The sequence below is a fragment of the Cupressus sempervirens genome, chromosome 4 (genome assembly GCF_028749045.1).
Source record: "Cupressus sempervirens isolate cs-2001-9-10 chromosome 4, ASM2874904v1, whole genome shotgun sequence".
Classification (NCBI taxonomy): Eukaryota; Viridiplantae; Streptophyta; class Pinopsida; order Cupressales; family Cupressaceae; genus Cupressus; species Cupressus sempervirens.
The window spans coordinates 163,995,107-164,011,644 of NC_143121.1; the positions used below are offsets into that span (position 1 = coordinate 163,995,107).

Consider the following 16,538-nt stretch of genomic DNA (forward strand, 5'->3'; position numbering starts at 1 on the left):
TTATAAATAAAAATTAATAAAAAAAGGCATGTTTATTTAAAAGGCTTGTTGGCCTTTGCCTATGGCCATAGATAGGCTACTACCACTGGTAGCAGTACTAACTGTTGTCGCATGCAACAACTCTATCTGTGCATGAAGGCACACACGAGTTGCGGGAGAAGAAAGGGGGAGGTGTGAGGTAAAATCCTCCTCCCCAATAATATTTTTTATTTATTTATATTTTAAAAAAATAGATTTATAATAAATTTATTGTATTAAATTTTATGAATTATAAAATTTAAATAAAACAAATCCCCAATTATATTTATATATATATATATATATATATATATATATATATATATATATATAAACCTTTGCAATTTTAGTCTGACTGGAAAAATACAATTAACCAATCGAATTTCTAATTTCTAATTTTCTTTTTTAAAACTCAAAACCCTCCCCAGTTTAAAATATGAAATTCTTTAATCTATGAAATGAGGGTCTTTGATTACTTTTCTAATCTCCACGTATATAGAAGGTATTGACGTGTATTCAATAATTACAATATTGATATGCTCAAGGATTCATCACAAAGAAATTTGAATTCACAATCCATAGTCATGAAGAAGATAGGAAAAGTAAGAGCATAATAAATTAAGCGAATAATCAAGAACATCATTCTGGCTGCCCTTGTTCCTTCCCGCTCTCAAATTGGTCCTTCCATGAATATGGATTCCTTTGTGGAGGATGAGGAGGATTTGAGTTATGGCGTTTCTTCTGCCAGAAGGAGAGGTAGACCACCTGGCTCTAAAAATAAACTGCTAGTTGCTAAACAGGGGGAGACTTCCAACAACTTCTTAGCCTTAGCTGAACATGAATTTTAGGCAGATTCTTCCCTTAACACTGTTTTCCAATGAATTGCCTTTCTTGGAATGTTAGGGGTTTAGAGTCCCCCGATAGGAAAATTGTTATTAAGAGTTTTTTGAATTCTCTGCATTCTCTGAATTTTTTCATGATGTAGGAAATTAAGGCTATGGGATTCACTTTGGATTCCAATCTTAACTATATTTGGAAAGATGCTATTAAACTTTACACTTATCATGTGAGAGGTAGAGGCGGAATTGCTCTGCTTATTAACAATAAATGGGAGAAGTGCATTACCAATAGTGGTTGTTCTCCCTGTCATAGGGCTGTTTGGGTTACTTTGAATCATGATAACAATACCTTCGGAGTCTGTGCTATTTATGCCTCTAATGACCCTAAAGAAAGGATTGAGCTCTGGAAATGGATTACCGATCTTCCTGACATCCCTTGGTTTTTCGGTGGTGACTTCAACATGGTTGAGTCTCATATGGACAAGTCGGGAGGTACTCCTTTTCATTAGAAGGACAATGAACGATCGTTCTGGAATAAGGTATTAAGCTCTAAATATATTTTTGATCCTATTGCTGGAAGCAAGGATGTTAATCCTGGTCTGTGGCACATATGGTGTAATTTTCAACGGGGCAATGCTAGGATATACTCCAGGCTTGACCGGTTTTATGCTAACAAGCTTTTCTTTTCTTTTCCTCCTGATAATGTTGGCAATATTGTTCATTTCATTGCTACTACTTTATCCGACCATCATCCTATTTTGACTAAGGTCAACTTCATTAGTAGTCCTATTCAGCATAAGCCTAAAAGCATTAAATTCATTCTTAATTCCAGCCTCCTTTTAGATGAGGATGTCCTTACTGTTGTTCAAATTATTAGAGGTTTAAATAATATCAATCTTCAACACTTATCCCATACTGATAGATGGATTACTAACATCTCGACATGGAGGACCTTTCTTCAAACTATTGGGCAGAAAAAAGCTAAGGACTATAGGTTTGTCAAAAAGAAACTTTCTGCTGATTTGCAAGTTACTGAGGAGAGCATCCAATGTGACTCCTCTAGCATGGCGCTTCTGTCCAGGGTTATGGCTACCAAGGAGGCTCTTAGAAAACATCAACAGTTTAAAATTCGGGGAGCCAGGCTCAGGTATAGATCTCACTAGCTCCAATATGGGGATAGAGGCTCGAAATTCTTTTTTAACCTGCTTAAGCATAAGCGCATCAAAGAGTCTGTTGATAGACTTTCTATTGATAACCAGGACATTTCGGATCCTGAGACTATTACTCAGGCCTTTGCTAACTACTATGAGACTCTCTTTGCCTCAGAGGACTCTCCTGAGGCGGAGCTGACCAGAACCAAATGTAAGAATCTTATCCCTAAGCTATTAGGTCTGGATGATATTGCTGGTCTTGCTAAGAATATTTCTATGGAGGAAATTGTAGGTGCTATAAAGGCTCTCAATAATGAGAAAGCCCTGGGCCCTAATGGCTTCTCGATTGAATTCTATAAGGCCAACATTGGTTGGATATGCAATGACCTCTTTGACCTTTATTCTGAGGCCTTTACCAATGGTTCCTTGGGGCAGGATATTAATAGAGGGATTATTAAGCTTCTCCCCAAAGAGGGGGATAAGACTTTTATTAGGAATTGGAGGCCCATTACCCTTTTGAATGTCTCATACAAAATTCTGGCTAAAGTTATGGCTCTTAGATTGGTCAATCTCCTTCCTAAATTTATTAACTCTACCCAAACTGGGTTTATTAATAGTAGATATATCCTTGAGAATCTCATAACTAGCTGGGAGGCTATGGACTGGTCTAGATATTTTCATCAAAACTCTGCCATGCTCCTCTTGGATTTTGAGAAGGCTTATGACAGGATTGAATGGGATTGAATGGAAGTTTATTCTTATGATGTTGGAAGCTTTTGGTTTTCCTCCTTTCTTTAGAAATATTGTGGCTATACTTCTTAAAGATGCCTCTGCTCAGGTAGAGGTCAATGGTATGCTCTCTGCTCCCTTCTCTCTTGGGAGATCCATCAGGCAAGGGTGCCCTTTGGCTCTCGCTCTCTTTGTTATTGCTTTAGAGGCTTTGTATTATATCCTTAGAGATAACTCCATATCTCAGGAAGTTAGAGGCATTTATTTGCCCAATAACAAGGAGCTCATCAATTGTCAATTTGCGGATGATACCGCTTTATTCTTAGAGCTCTCAGAGGTTAACTTTAAGAACATGCAAGAGAAACTCAATCTATTTTGTTTTATATCTGGTGCTAAGATATCCCAAACCAAATCTATTTGTTTGGGATGGGATGAACGGCCCCCGGACTGGTTTCTTCATTACAATTTTCAATGGGGAGGACCTAACAAGATTACTAGGTATCTTGGTATACCCTTCTCTGTTGAGCCCGACCTGAAAGACATGTGGTCGTGGGTCAAAGAGAAGATTGTCAATAAGTTGAATAAATGGCATAATAGGGCACTGTCCTTGGCGGGCAGAATTTAGGTGTGCCAAAAAAATTTGTCTTCATACACCATTTACTATTCTTCTGCTTGGTGTTTTAATAATAATCAGATTGCTGAAATTCAGAAGGCTATCAGACAATTTCTTTGGTCTGATGGCAAGGGAAATGGTAAGATTCACTCTGTCAAGTGGGCCTGGTGCCATACTGACAAAACTCTTGGGGGACTTGGGCTTAAGGATTTAAAAACTCAAGGTATAGCCTTGTCTGCCAAATGGATTTTTCAGGCCATGGAGGGTGACACTCCTTGGAAAGTGCTTGTTAGAAGTAATATTGAGAGGGGTGTTCCGAGAAATGCTAAATCTTGGACTGGCGTCCCCTTTTGTGATCTCATTCTTGGTAACTTCAGTGTTTTGGTTCAAGGCTCTGCGGTCTTTAAATCTATTTGGAAGGCCTAGGACCATGTTAGAACATTCATCACTAACAAGGAGTTTCACTCTAATGTTCAAATCCATGGCGAAAGATCTATTTGGTGGAATCTTCACCTAAATGGTAAACCTTTGGCCCTTACCCAAGGGTGCTTTGCTAGACTATGGGCCAAGAACGACATTACAATTTTTATGGACTTATTTGATTGTGATAAAATTATGACATGGGAGGAGTTGAAGGTTAAATTTGACTTCCCTAACTCTCATAAAAGAACCTATAACATGATTGTGCAAGCTATTATTGGTATTCCTACTGTTTCTCATGTTGATTCTCACAGGTACCTTAAGTGTAAATGGCTTGATGGTATCATTACTACTCTTCTTAAGGCCAAGAATATTTATAAAATCATTAACAATAATACTGATATTTTAGATCATATCAATGTTGTTTGGTATTCCTCTTTTGATGCTGATGTTCTAAAGAAGTATTTTGATATCTTATGGAAGAACCCTGTGGAACCCAAGATTAGATGCTTTAAATGGTTACTTCTGTTAGATAAGCTGCCTATGAAAAAAGATTTTGCAAATTCTGATACTTGTAATTTATGTAAAGTCCTTGAAACTAGCAAACATATTTTTCTTGATTGTACTTTTGCTAAAGAGATATGGAACATGTTTGGCATTGTTTATCCTATCAATGTCAATGTTTTTGATATTATTTCTGGATATATTAATGGTCTTCCTAAAGACACCAATCTTTTTTGGAATATTTTTTTGTCTAACATTCTTTGGCAACTCTGGAAGTGCAGGAACGAGGAAAGGTATCAAGGTAAGCATAGGGATCTTACTAAGTTTTTTCAAAAACTCACTTATTTTAAAATATCCTTGTAGGTGCAAGCTACTATGGTGATTGAGCGGGATAAGATGCAGAGGTTCCTCCATGATGGGCATGCTACCTTTTACTACTATGAGCTCAAACATGGATACCAGTGGCGAAGAACCTTGGATGACTTTCATATCTTTGAGCTTGTGTGTAACCAGTCGAACAAAGAAGTCAGAGAAAAGGGGAATGCCAGGAAAGAGGAGCTTGCCATGCTGATGTAGATACAAGAGCACAAAAGTATTGTTTGGATGGAAGGTCCATTAGGTTGGACGGCCTGGGTCGACATTCACCATGATGTTCTTAGTTAGATAGTTCTGTCCTGTCTTTCTCTTTTTGTTGTATAGTTGTTTCGGCTCCTTCATTGTGAGGCTGGGCCTCTATGTATGCTCTCGTGATGCTCTCGTGATGTAACTCTGGTGACCTTTGGTCTTTTTAGATTCTCTTATATCTAATAGAAAAAAAGAACATCTACCTAGACACTGATGATAATCGCTACACCCAAGAAACTTGTAGAGAAATTCCTCCTCTCAGAACCTTCTCCTTTCTAAAATTTCCTTCCCCTTCCAAAATTCATGGTCCCCTAAAAAATGAACCCTCAATTGGTGATAAGGAGTTCTCTCCTAAAATTGGGGCACCGATTGTGCGTTCACTCGAGAGAACTCTGCGCTCACTAGACTTTACTCCTTATTATCTTTTCTTTATCTTCCCTTTATCTTTTCCATGCATGTTTATTAAATTACTTTATTTACTTTTTACTTGACTTCTTTTTTTATTTAATTTATTAAATTTAATCTCATGCACACACTTTATGCAATTAAAATATCTTTATTAAATTCACTTGTTTTATCTTTTTAATTAATTTCTTATATTTTCATCTCATGCATACATCATGCAATCTAAAAACTTTAATAAATTAATATCTTTCCCACATTTTAATTTATTTTCAAATGTTTAATTTGATAAAATATTTATTAACTTAAATAATAATATTATTTAGCATTTATTTAAAAATGAACTATAAATATATATTATTATTACATTAAATAAATATTATCACATTCTAAATTTATTCTTATAATTTTTATCTTCAAATTTAATTATTTTTATTTAATTAATTTTCCAATTAATTATTTTTTATTTAATTAATTTTTCAATTAATTAAATATAATCAAATATTAAAATATCATAATAATTTTTCATTAAATTAATTCATTAATTTAATAATTTAATTTGACTTAATTAATAGGAAAATCACCAAAGACTTATAAAATAAAATACAAAAACCCATCATAAGAAAACACATACAAAATCAAATTAAAGGGTCATAATCACAAATTAACATCATTCGACACATTCGGAAGGTAAACAACTCAAATACTTGTCCTATTTTTTCTAGGACAAATGGCTTAAAGGTTTAGGATTTGGGCTGAAAACTTTATCTACCCTCTCTTACCATTTAGATAATGTGATAGGGTATGCTCATCCTAGTAATTCAGGAAAGTTGATACCTGATACTTGCAATCTGCATAAAATCTACACATGTACAAACACAATATTCTAAACTAAATAGGCAATGGTAGGAAGTGGTGCATCATGTAGATCCCGACTAGCAGGTGACTAAGACTCCCTTCCTTAACCACATTAGAAACACCGTGCATAAAGAAAACACACACGCACACCATACACATGTAGTATGGGAAGTATCCATAAGAAAACACATATGATAATCCATCTAACTAAACATCATCAATAACTGAAAAACACTATAATAATCATCATGCATACATGAGGTATAGATTACCAAGTAATCTCCTCATAAAATCAACTAAATCTAAAACAATATCTGATAATCTCAAAATAATGCTACTAATCATCAAGCATAAAACTGGCCTAAAAGAGTTTGGCAAAAATAACAAAAATGTGAACTAGGGGCGAGAACTACAACTTATACTCCCACTATCTCTTTTTCTATGTCCATTATCTCTCACTTGATCAACCTCATTCTCTAAATATTATGTCCTTCTATATCTCTTTGTTATTGTTAAGATCTCCTTTTATTCCCATCTTTTTATATTTTCATCCCTCCCTCTCACTGTGATAAGTTTTGTTATGGGCAAAGTCACGGACTCACAACCCACCAAATTGGGTTTATTAAAAATGTGAATAAGAATAAGCTATTATTATTCCATCTTTTCATAGGAATTTTGCTATGCTCATTTTGGGATCAAATTAGGATAGGCGAATTCTAAATCCAATTTTGTATTTTGGAAACAAACATCAAATTGGTGAATGCAAACATTTAGATTTTCCTATTCTTGCAACCAAACGAGGCCTAAGGAAAGATCTGAACATGGGATTGTCCTAAATTGAAATTAAGCATGTGTGTTTAAGATAATTTATTGGTTCACTAGGTGTAATTGTTGTCTACGTCTACATGTATTCATTTGTCTATATGAACAATAGGAGGGAAACAATATGATCGCGTAAAAGGTAACAAGCAGAAGTAGAGTCATATGTAAATTGAAGAGTAATTAGGAAAAAACAAATAAAGTTGATAGGGGTAGATAGAAGAAAATGACATTACTTTTTGCGAATAACTTAATTTCTCTCTCCAGTTATTTCTATAACTCTATCTACCTCTCTATAAATATTTACTTCTCTCTAGCTATTTATGTCCCTCTAGCTTTAACTATATCTCTCTATCTCTTTCTATCAATTTTTAGTGGTCTCCGTCTCTCAACATTAAAATAGAAGACCTCCTCATTTGTAAGATAAAGAAAAAGAAACAATCCCCGATGATTTAATATATAAACCCCCACATAAGGCACTTCATAATTAGTGCACAAAAGAGAATCTAAAAGCAAAGCTCGTTAGATAATTCATAATATATTTGTTATCTAACATCTTGATCTTAATAGTACAAATATCCAAATGATATATAATATATTAATAATAATCACAATATTAATATAAATATAATTTAAATCATTACTATTTAATAGAGTAATCACATCTAATAATATGATATGCTTTATTTTTATAAATATAAACTTTAATCTTAAAGTACAACACTAATTTCATTTCGCCTAAGATTATTGGACGAATCTTACAGATGTATGGTAATTGTTATAGATGCATCATGTATCATAAATTTTAAATTTATATTTAGATGTCACCCTTAGGGAATTCACATCCATATCAAACAATAACACTTTTCTCCATGTCATCCACTCATCATTTGATCAAACAAAGTAAAATACTTCAATCCATACTACTTATCATACAAAGCAATATGTAATAAGTTAACTAACAAATAATTATTAGAAAAAAAAATATTAAATGAATCTCTAGCATAAATGCAGACTGTAAACATGATATGAGTATGTCAAGATTTCATAATAGAACTTGTGATACGTAAATTTTAGGTTCATGATAACTCAATGAAATGAGACGATCTAAAAATAATGACATATATCAACACCTCAAAATTGCTATGTAAAATGGTAGATTAAAATTATTCAAATGGGGGGAACGGGTGACACATGATGTGTCATCTTAAATACTTTTCCTTTGTTATCCATAGTTATGTGGCAATACAAGAATTCAACAATACTGTGGTCAAATGTCACAACCCATATCATAATTCAATAGAAATGGTTTGAGTGTGAATGTGAAAAGGGTAAGTCATTCAAGGTGTCAGTTATGTCATGTACACACTTAGTGGAACATAATGTGAAAAGGGTAAGTCATTCAAGGTGTCGACTGTGGTGCAACATATACTCACGACTAAGTCCCATAGAATGTCATTCCCCATCATTTTTGACATACACAACTTGTCAAAAAGTTTTACTCCCTTGAAATTATGAGCAATTCTTCAATTATTTATATTATTTCGTTTTATAAATTTTATCATTTTTTTATTTATATTGTTGTAAAATCTCACCTAATTAAAACCCTGCAATTTCTGGAAGACTGGAACCTACGGCAAAAATTTTCGTCTTTATTGAAGTGCCAGCCTGGACTTTTACTCCTGACCTGAATTGAAATTTCTGCGACGTGGGGTAAACATTTTACTCAGCCTCGACGTTTACTCCCGACTTCAATTGAAATTGAAAAAAATCTCGCCCAATTCAAACCCTGTAACTTCTGAGGGTTTGAGCAAATATCAAATGGGTTCAGAAATAAAAGAGCAAGAACAATATGAAGTACAGATCTTTCCCCCTTTTTCCTTTCGAAAGATTAACTTCCCTTCCAATCCTCCTATTTTTCCTTTTTCTAATCAACTTTCTTTCAGTCACTTGTACCTACATACATCACACCTGTAATGAATCTCCGACTTTCACCGATGGCAGCATCTATTCCACAAACTTGAATCTAGTTATCAATGATCTGTTTCAAAATGCCCCTCAGAGTTCAGGGTTTAACACTTCTTCCCATGGCCAATCTCCGAATAAGGTCTACGGTTTGGTACAGTGTACTGGAAATATAACAGCAGCAAGTTGCTCAAACTGTGTGCGGGAAGCGAATAATACTATTAAAGAGCGTTGCCCCAACGACAAAGGCGGGAAAATATGGTTGGATGATTGCTTCTTGCGCTATGGCAGCACTAATTTCTTTTCAATACTTGATACCGATGGAGTTTCTGTGTCGAACGGGGAGATCGTCGGCAGCGATATTAACGCTTTCCAGTCCACAATCAAAACCCTTCTGTCGGATCTGTTCAACAAAGCTTACGTCCCTGCAAACAAGGGTTTCGCTGCTGGATCTGCCAACTATTCTTCTTCAGGAAAGCTTTATGGTTTGGTTCAGTGTTGGAGGGACATATCAATACAAGATTGCAGAAAATGCTTTGCTCAAGCAAGGCCACAGTTGGAGTATTCTACAAAGCAAGGGGCTCAGGTTAGGTGTGGCAGCTGCATGGCGAGATATGAAGTGTACTCATTTTATTCCTCTGCTCAGTCGCCTTCTCATTCCCCTGAGCAAATTAGTCCCCTGCCTCCCACATCAAAAAGTATGAACGCCTCCTCTACATATTCAAACTTTTTCTTGTTAGGGTGCTGGGTTTTATTCATGGGAATCTTTAGTGGAATGAGAATCAGTTTTTGAGTAGATAATTGTATAAAGATATTGTATTGTATTTCAGGTCAAATTACATGTTACATGAGTTATTTTTCTTGTTTCCTTTTTTTATATAAGTAGATTAATCTTAAATTATCAAGAGTGTTACAGTAAATAATTTAGAAAACAGATCACACTTCATCATTCTAAATACAAAAAGAGAGTTCTTCGGTCAAAGTTTACTATTATATAAATGTACAATTTAGATTAAAGTAATAGCTAACTTATAAAAAACATGTTCAGTCCATTTCATAATGTTTATTATTTAATATTTTCTGTTTGGTCCATGATTGGGTCTATATTTCATTTTATTATTCAGTTGTAGCCATTAGGTAGACGCTACAGTTATGAGCAGATGTAATTCTTTAACGTGAATGGAGCTATCTCAATTATCTTATTCTAATGTTCATTTTTAAAAATATTATAGTGCCACTGGCCACAATCCTAATTATTGAACTGTATTGTACAGAGAAGTCGTCAAAAACATTACCAATAGTTTTAGGCTTTGTGGGAGGCAGCATTCTGGTGCTATTTATTTGTCTGATTGTATGGAGAAAAGTAGTTAAATCTGCCCTGTTTGGAAAGGCAATAACTACACCTACAACCAACCAAGGTGTTCTCTCTGAAATCCAATTCTACTTCAATATTCCTCTTGCTGTGGTGGTCTAGTGTGATGAATAGACTAAGCTTACCCATTTTACTCTTATTGTTTTGTAATGCTGCAGAAAGGCGTGAATTATCCCCTGTATCTGAGTTGCTTATGCACGAGCATAAATTTGTCTTTAGATTACAAGCATTGATAGAAGCCACAGAAAATTTCCATGACCACAACAAGCTTGGACAAGGAGGGTTTGGTGCTGTATACAAGGTAGTTATATATTTCATTCTAGTCTAAAGTAGAGTTAGTTTAACAACAAACGGGGAGCTCTAAATCTGTCTTTTATGTTCAGGGACTAACTAGAGATGGAAATTTGATAGCAGTAAAGAAACTTTATGCCAAATCTGCACAAGGCAAAACAGAGTTTATGAATGAAGTTAAATTGGTGGCGAATGTTCAGCACAGAAACCTTGCAAGGTTGTTAGGATGTTGCATGGAGGAAAATGAAAGGTTACTTGTGTACGAGTATTATCCCAACAAAAGTTTGGACAACTTTCTTTTTGGTAAGTTATCATAATATCTTAATTTGCCCTGGAATGGATGAAGAGGTGACTAATGTGTTAAGAATAGGAATAACAGATCCAGAGAAATGCAGAGAGCTAGACTGGCAAAAACGTTATAATATCATCGTTGGAATTGTTCGCGGGCTTCTCTACCTTCACGAGGATTCACCTGTACGAATCATTCATAGAGATATAAAGGCAAACAACATTCTGCTTGATCACAAACTCAATCCAAAAATAGCTGACTTTGGCTTAGCAAGATTTTTCTCTCAGGATGAGACGCATATCCATACAAGAGTTGCAGGCACATGGTAAGCATCATGATGATTATGGACCTTACCTGATTTTAAGTATAGATTGCTAATGGCTTGAAGTTTGATTTATTTAAATTATATAATAATTATATTTATGCATCAGCTATTCTCTATTTGCAATTATTTAGAAAATCTTGCTTTAAATAATTTAAATGTGAAATGTAAATTGTAGGTTTGTTCTAAATAACCAGGAAAACAAAAGGTATTGTTAGACAAGTTATTATTTGTTAAATCATCAGTTGTTAAATTGAAAGAGAAATTAAAAAACAGAGTGATGATCCAATTGTCTGACAAACCATGTATACACATATCTGCAAAGAAATATCCACTTAACTGAATAGATCCGTATTGGACTCCTCTCATTTTCTTAAGGTAGATTCATCAGTGGCTGAGATCCTGGATAAAAATTAGAAAAATTAAAGAGCAGGAAAGATACAGAACAAAATAGTAAGATAACTCGCTATGTTATTCATCAATAGAATACAAATATATAACATTCAACTGACCTCAAGAAGATCTTACAAATATGCTAATAAAAATGAGATCTAACTCAATCAATCGAAAACATATACACTTAATTAATTATAGATTCTTAACAGTAAAATATAAAAGATCAAGAAATCTTATTTGATTCCTGTTTTGATTAACTTTTAGAACATTATATTCCAACAACAATCAATGGAAGTGGGACTATTTAACCTCTATTTTAGACTCACGCCCATTAAGCTGAACACATTTCTTAAATTGTATTCTAGATTTCTTTTTCAATACAAGGAAGATCAAAACTAAATACAAAATGTACACTTACAAGTTTGAACTTATTTGAAATTGTGTTGCTGCTAATATCTGGTATCTTCTTTAATGGGAAAGACCAAGCTCAAAATTGTGTTGCTAGTAATATTTGACATCTTTGTTAAGGGGAAAGGTCTAGTAGCTGAATGCATTCTAATAGTTGTTATAATACTTGTTGGTTTAATGTTCAATTTTTTTTTGACAATATCAAATCAATAGTTGCAAATCTGAAATTGTTAGTGGTGATGACAACTATTCATGATAGAATCAATTGTATTGCTTGGATCTAAAAAATAGCCAATTATGTTATGCAACATCAGTGCACCAACAAAATATGACAGTGCACAAGCTTGGTTTCATTTTTTAATCTTTTAAGACACCTTATTAAAAAAGAATCTTGATGTGACATCATATTTGATTATCTGATGTTGAAACTTTAGATAGAAATAAAGAATCCAATATACATTATTGTAGATTTTGAAAGCAATTTGAACTTCCCACATAAGCTCGCATAAGAAATTAAAAAGTATAAAATTGCAATGCTTAATTACTAAATCCCCTTTCCTAATTTCGTACTATACTGAACAATATAATATTAATATTACCAGTAAATGCACTCTCAAAATATTAATGGAGTTTATTGTTAGAACTACCAGACATAGAAATCAACAACTAATTCTTGAGGATGTTCCTTGATGACAACTTAGGGACTATTACTTACACCCATCTAAAGGAATACTTTTTCATACGCAAGAAACAAACAGATTGATTACCCAGACTATTGTCTATCAAACACATCCTCCGTTTCTCACCAAATTCTGCAAGCAAACTTCATTACCCACAGTTTTGAAATGTCTCCAGCTGGAGCGTTTCATGGCATAGCATCTATTTGTAGAACTTCGAATCCAATTTCCTTCCAAGAAATATTGAGGAAAAAAAATTGAATCCAAACACATACAAGCCCGAAAGTAATTCATGATTAATGTTCATTAGACAGGATTTTGATCAGTCTCTGTATTAAGACAAACTGCAGACCAGTGATAAATAAGCAATGAATCTCTATCAATCAATTGTCAAATAGCAACAAAAGCAATAAAACCCCATTAGTGCAAATCTCTGAGGTAGAGGACACAACTTAACATTAGTGGAGTATGGATGCTAATTCTTTTCAGTTTTCAAAGTACTCTTGACACGCAGAGAAAAATAACCCTTAAGATGGACCGAGATATATGCTTCCTAACTTTTTAAAATAATAGTGCAGAAATTTTATCCAAACAAATTTCAAGAGACATGCATGCACTGGGGAAACCTCAAATGTCTTAGGCCCATAATATTCATCAAAGTACTACAATGGCTTTTGCATAGAAAAATGCAGGATACAAAAGCTTTTCGAATGTCAGAATTTCTCCTAAAAACAACTTAACCCTTATTTCTTCTACAGGCTGTCAAATAATCCTCGACAGACAATCAAATATTCTTCTAACTGTACTTCAACAGTGATCAGAAAACCACACAGAGGAATCCTCGAAAACCTAAAGACTATACCAAAACAAGCAACTAGCTGTAAAGAATGAGATTAAACTGTTCACCATGCTTTATTTCGCCATTCTATTACTTCTTATCAATCACCCCAAACCAAAGAGCAACATAACTAGCAAAACAAGCCATTCTATACAAGCAACATTTTCTCAACAGGGGCAACAAATTACTGTATATTCAAGCTTTCAAAGTTTTCCTCTTTTGTAAAGAGTCTGGTCTTCATTCATTATACTAGAACAACAACTGGAAGATGATCACAGCATACTAGAACAATCCATTGATCGGTTTTGAACCATTCATTGCAAAACTCTTTCCACCACTATATCTGTTGACTTATACATATAAAATAAATGTAGTGACATGGCCATAAAAAGAAGTGACTGCTACAAAGACAAAATATGCCAGAAGAGCCAAAAAATTACAAAGAGTTAAAATCCACTACAGAAAAATATAAACCCCAGAGTGCAAAAGCTAACCAATCAAACATATAGCGTCCAATTTCTTTGTTTTCTTGACTAACGTTTATGTAAATTTTATAATTCAGATCGCTTCAAATTACAGTAAAGTGCCCTACGACTTTTACTGCCTAACTACTAGCTTCTGCTTCAGTATTATTTAATGAATTTCAGACCTCCATATTTTTAGGAATATAATATCGAATGTGGCTGCATCAAATTGATTTTCTACCACAAAAATAGTGAGGACTTAAGGAGGCGTCTCAGTTCATAGTTTTCCCAATTTTAGCAAATAAACTAGATATTTAATTAATATGTTTTTTTTTTTCCTTTTGTTTGATTTAGGACTGCAACGCAGTCTTTCTGAACTAACCGTACTAAGCTTTACTGCCAATTTACTGTCAACAAATTCAATTCAAATGTAGTGGCTACATGGCCCCAGAGTACGTAATGCGAGGGCAGTTGTCGGTTAAAGCAGACGTTTATAGTTTTGGAGTGCTGGTACTTGAGATCGTCACTGGAAAGAAAAGCACTGATATTCTTCTTCCACACCAAATGGAAAGCCTAGTAGATTGGGTAAGACACTTTACTTGCCACAACTGTAACTTTTCAAATTTCCCGCCAGAGTCTTGTGGTTTAATGGCATGTGATGCAGGCATGGAAACAATTCATGGGAGGAAGTGGTTTGGGTTTGGTAGATACGAAGGCATCGGAAATCAATGAGGAGCAGGCGTTAAGATGCATTCATGTTGGCCTTTTGTGTGTACAATCAGATGCAAAACTTCGTCCTGCTATCTCTAATGTCGTTATGATGCTCTCTCGCAGTAATGCGAAATTGCCAAATCCTTCTAGGCCCGCTTTTGTAAATAGGAGCAAGATTCATGCTTCAAAATCAAAGTCAGGATTGGAGTTGGAGGAGTGTGAAAAGAGAATAGCGTTGCAGACATCTGGGGCCACTAGCTCATCTTCATCAGGGATAATTCGTTCAGTAAATGAAGCTTCCGTTACAGAAATTGAAGCTAGATAAGTTTGCATACCCTAAATTATCGAGTTCCCATGAAAACAACAGGTTGACCACAGGCGGGTCGTCTAGGATTGCCCAAAAGAGTCAGGAGAAACAGAGATATGGATTCCAGGGTGCTCACGGTTTATATCACTTTGTATGTAATGGTAAATGTAGTTGGTTTAATCTATAGTACGGTTTAGCACATTTCTTCGAAAAGCGGTGGAAACAAGTTAGAATATATAGCGAAGTATGAAGAAGTGAAAGCAAGTAGTGGGGAAATTAAGTCAAAATATATATAGATGTTTACAATTCTGCTTTTATATTAGAGATTATATATCGGTGTGCAATGGGTAAGTTCAAGAAGTTTAATAGGTTAATTAAGAAATATTGTGGTTATTTTTAAGTATATTTGTGTGCTAGATAAGATCATTTAGAAAGAATATTGTGCAAGAAGGTCTTAAGGGCTAATGTTGAAATAAGAATGAGATGTGTATGTATATGAGTTTAAAAAAGAAAGAGAGTTGATGGGCAAAAATAGAGAGGAGAGAGTAGATGAAAAATATAAAGGGTTGGATAGACATATGCCATTATGATTGTTTTATTAGGATGCAAGAGGATTCCATTTGTTTGGGTCGTTAGATTTTTTTTAAAAACTATCTCCCTTCAATCTCTTTTTTTAAAGAAAGTGTTGATATATAAGAACATTGAATTTTAACATAATGGGAAAATGCCAAACTTTTAGATATAAGTGGTGGTTCATTGTAGACTAAATTAGTCTTCTAATGTCTTGTATTTGTTGCCCTTTATCATGTATATCCATTTTATTTTATTTTTCACCAAAATATATGGCTCAAACTAATTTTTAGTAAATAATTAAAATTATTTTTCTTGGAATAATTTTAATTTTTAATTATTCCTTTTGATTATACCTTTAAATTGAGCCTACTTTTGTGAAAAATAGTGGAAAACTCAAGTTACTCTTTCTTGTTTAAAATATTTACTTAAATTTTTATAAATTCTAATTAAAAAAGTTTAAAATGCTAAAAAAATGGAGCGCACTATCTTAAGGGCCCATTTGGCCCTGGGAATAGGCACATGTTATTATGGATTTCCGCAAAGGATATATAATTACTAGAAATGCAATCAAGAAGAGGACAAATAGATCATTATAAATCATATTTATGTTGATTTACAAATTATATGTCAAATTATTATATTTATTTTATGGAAATCAATCACACAACTAAATTGTCTCTCTTCAGACAAGGGCTTACTTATCATTAACTAATTTAATTAATAAACCTTAGTGGATTTTTTCCTTATTTATTAATAAATTTATTTTTATCATTTAGTATTAGTAATTTGGTTTTTTTTTTATTCATACTGATTAACAATAAGATTTAAGACGATTTATTTTTTTGTTGGTTATCTATGCTTTGGAATTAGATTTTCTTATTATACAACTAGATATATTAGTGAGGATGGTTTACCGATTATTCAAGATGAGGACATGGAACGGTATGT

The 16,538-nt window shown here is 33.8% G+C and overlaps 2 protein-coding genes across 2 annotated transcripts; both read left to right on the forward strand.

Moving 5' to 3' along the window:
• The first annotated feature begins 747 nt into the window (after positions 1-747).
• LOC149560498 (uncharacterized) lies at positions 748-4,850 on the forward strand. Its single transcript, XM_089827624.1, has 7 exons — positions 748-774; positions 1,004-1,341; positions 1,438-2,004; positions 2,098-2,378; positions 2,737-3,305; positions 3,432-3,749; positions 4,638-4,850. The coding sequence occupies exons 1-7, from the start codon at positions 748-750 to the stop codon at positions 4,848-4,850; spliced, it is 2,313 nt and encodes a 770-aa protein (XP_089683750.1).
• A 3,688-nt stretch (positions 4,851-8,538) lies between these two features.
• LOC149560499 (cysteine-rich receptor-like protein kinase 10) lies at positions 8,539-15,361 on the forward strand. The gene is made up of 7 exons (XM_089824702.1): positions 8,539-9,640; positions 10,217-10,360; positions 10,473-10,615; positions 10,698-10,908; positions 10,985-11,219; positions 14,434-14,584; positions 14,664-15,361. The coding sequence occupies exons 1-7, from the start codon at positions 8,830-8,832 to the stop codon at positions 15,033-15,035; spliced, it is 2,067 nt and encodes a 688-aa protein (XP_089680828.1). The 5' UTR covers positions 8,539-8,829; the 3' UTR covers positions 15,036-15,361.
• The last annotated feature ends 1,177 nt before the right edge of the window (positions 15,362-16,538 follow it).